The 1755-nt window shown below is 45.4% G+C and overlaps 1 protein-coding gene across 1 annotated transcript in view; it reads right to left on the bottom strand.

The window, feature by feature from the left end:
* The window catches only part of LOC102205772 (MAM domain-containing glycosylphosphatidylinositol anchor protein 2-like), a 22801-nt gene that overhangs the window by 19110 nt on the left and 1936 nt on the right, over window positions 1-1755 (bottom strand). Inside the window, exon 2 of the mRNA XM_013915028.1 lies at window positions 272-601. Within this exon, the coding sequence (XP_013770482.1) occupies window positions 272-601 (330 nt within the window). The remainder of the gene's footprint in view (window positions 1-271; window positions 602-1755) is intronic.

The raw sequence follows: 1755 nt of genomic DNA, 5'->3' as shown, positions 1-1755 counted from the left end.
CGCTTTATCTGAATGACTGTCATCAGCAGCTGTGAGGAGCTGCCCTATGCAGAGCTGACGAGCTGGCTGAGCGTGGTTCAGGGGTGACCGACTGCTTGGCCTTCAGTGCCGCAGCCCCATGTCCAATCAGGCTCTAGCGTTGATCACAACAGCTGCTTCGAAGGGGCTGCCAAGTCACCGGGGCAGCTGTGATTAGTGTGTATTTCATTAACGTGCATATTTGAGCTGGCAGCTGTTTGTTAACTCCACCTACCATAAGAGCTGGCCTCACCTGTGGTGGATGAAATGTTGACATCAATGCTAATCTCTGGGGTTCCTCCGTTCCTTAGTGATGCCACACAGGTGTAGGTGCCAAAGTCGGTGAACTTGAGGTCGATGATGTCGAGGTTGGTGGTTCCCGGCGAGACGTCTGTGTCAGTGTGGGTGATGACCATCCGCTCTGAACTCCTCAGAGGCCGCCCGTTCTTCAGCCAGCTGAACTGCAGTTCCTCTGGGGGCGTGGCCTCTACCTGGCAGCTGATCTTCACCTCCCGTCCAATCTGGATATTGTCATCATTGTGGTAAGGGTCAGGTGTGATCCAAAAGCGACCTTTACGGAGACCTACGTGACATAATGGACAAAGAAAGACAAACATTTGGGGACAGAGAAGATGACGTAGAGGACACAAACACTAAAACACATCAGTGTCCTCGACCGAACTTCCAACATATTCAGAGAACAATCCAGTTGTAAGTTGACAAAGATGTCAGTAAAGAAGATGAAGATGCTCAGGTGTTGTGGTTTGATGTGTCTGTGGAGGTGAGGGCTGAGTGTCCGTTTAAATAAGTGCGACTGAAATAAACAACGTGCTTTATCTGAGGGAGCACGAGTCCTTGAACGTCTCCGACAACAAGCGTTCAGCTTTATTCTTCATAAATAATTTTACTCCCAGCAGGACAAAAACAGACCATTCATCTGCCAGGTAAATTTAAAACCAGACATCAAACACGAGTGTGTGAAGAGGAGCTGAAAAGGAGTAACTTTATTACAAGTGTGAGTTAGCTGTCAACTATGTATCCAAATAAAGGTGATATTTGGGGGTATTTATGGGGACAGCCTTAGCGTGGACCAAGATGAATATCAAAAACGATGAACTGCCGAACAGAGTGTCTGACTCAATGAGCCAATCTGAGCCTAGGAGTGAACTGAGAGAGCAGCAGTTCAGCAGCAAGCCGACGGAGGGTCCAACAAGTTTGACATTTACCAGAAACAACCGCTGTTTTGTGGAACTCAGGTCCTTAAATTATTCAAAAGGCTGCAGCATCAACCTGACGGATTTATGAACAGTGTCCAACTCAAAACCTGCAACTGAATTTTTAGGATGACCAGTCAGGTTCTTATTATCTATTGGCATCTGTCACGCGTGCATTTGAACAGAAATGTTAGCTATATTACAAAGTACCCCTCTATATAAAGACTCAGGGGTTGGATGCTTTATGAATATACTTCATCTTTCAGAGCATCCACAGCTTTCCCTGCATGCTCTTGTTTCGTTGGGGTTCAAATTGTATTTAGTAAATCTTTAACCTCCAAAGACCCGAACTCTCCCACAGCAGCATTTTTAATTTCTCTTTGATGTTTGAATATTGGACCCGATGAATCTAAAAACAAAGAGTCACCAGATTTGTTTTTACCCGATTTTTGTTCCTAAGAACAATGAGAGCCACACATTATTCGTTTTAAATTTTGATGGAACAGTGGCAGCATAATGTCCT

The sequence above is a fragment of the Pundamilia nyererei genome, unplaced genomic scaffold (genome assembly GCF_000239375.1).
Source record: "Pundamilia nyererei isolate P.nyererei 1_Seehausen unplaced genomic scaffold, PunNye1.0 scaffold00247, whole genome shotgun sequence".
NCBI lineage: Eukaryota > Metazoa > Chordata > Actinopteri > Cichliformes > Cichlidae > Pundamilia > Pundamilia nyererei.
The sequence above is the reverse complement of the archived record's forward strand: the minus strand, read 5'-3'. Positions and strand labels throughout refer to the sequence as shown.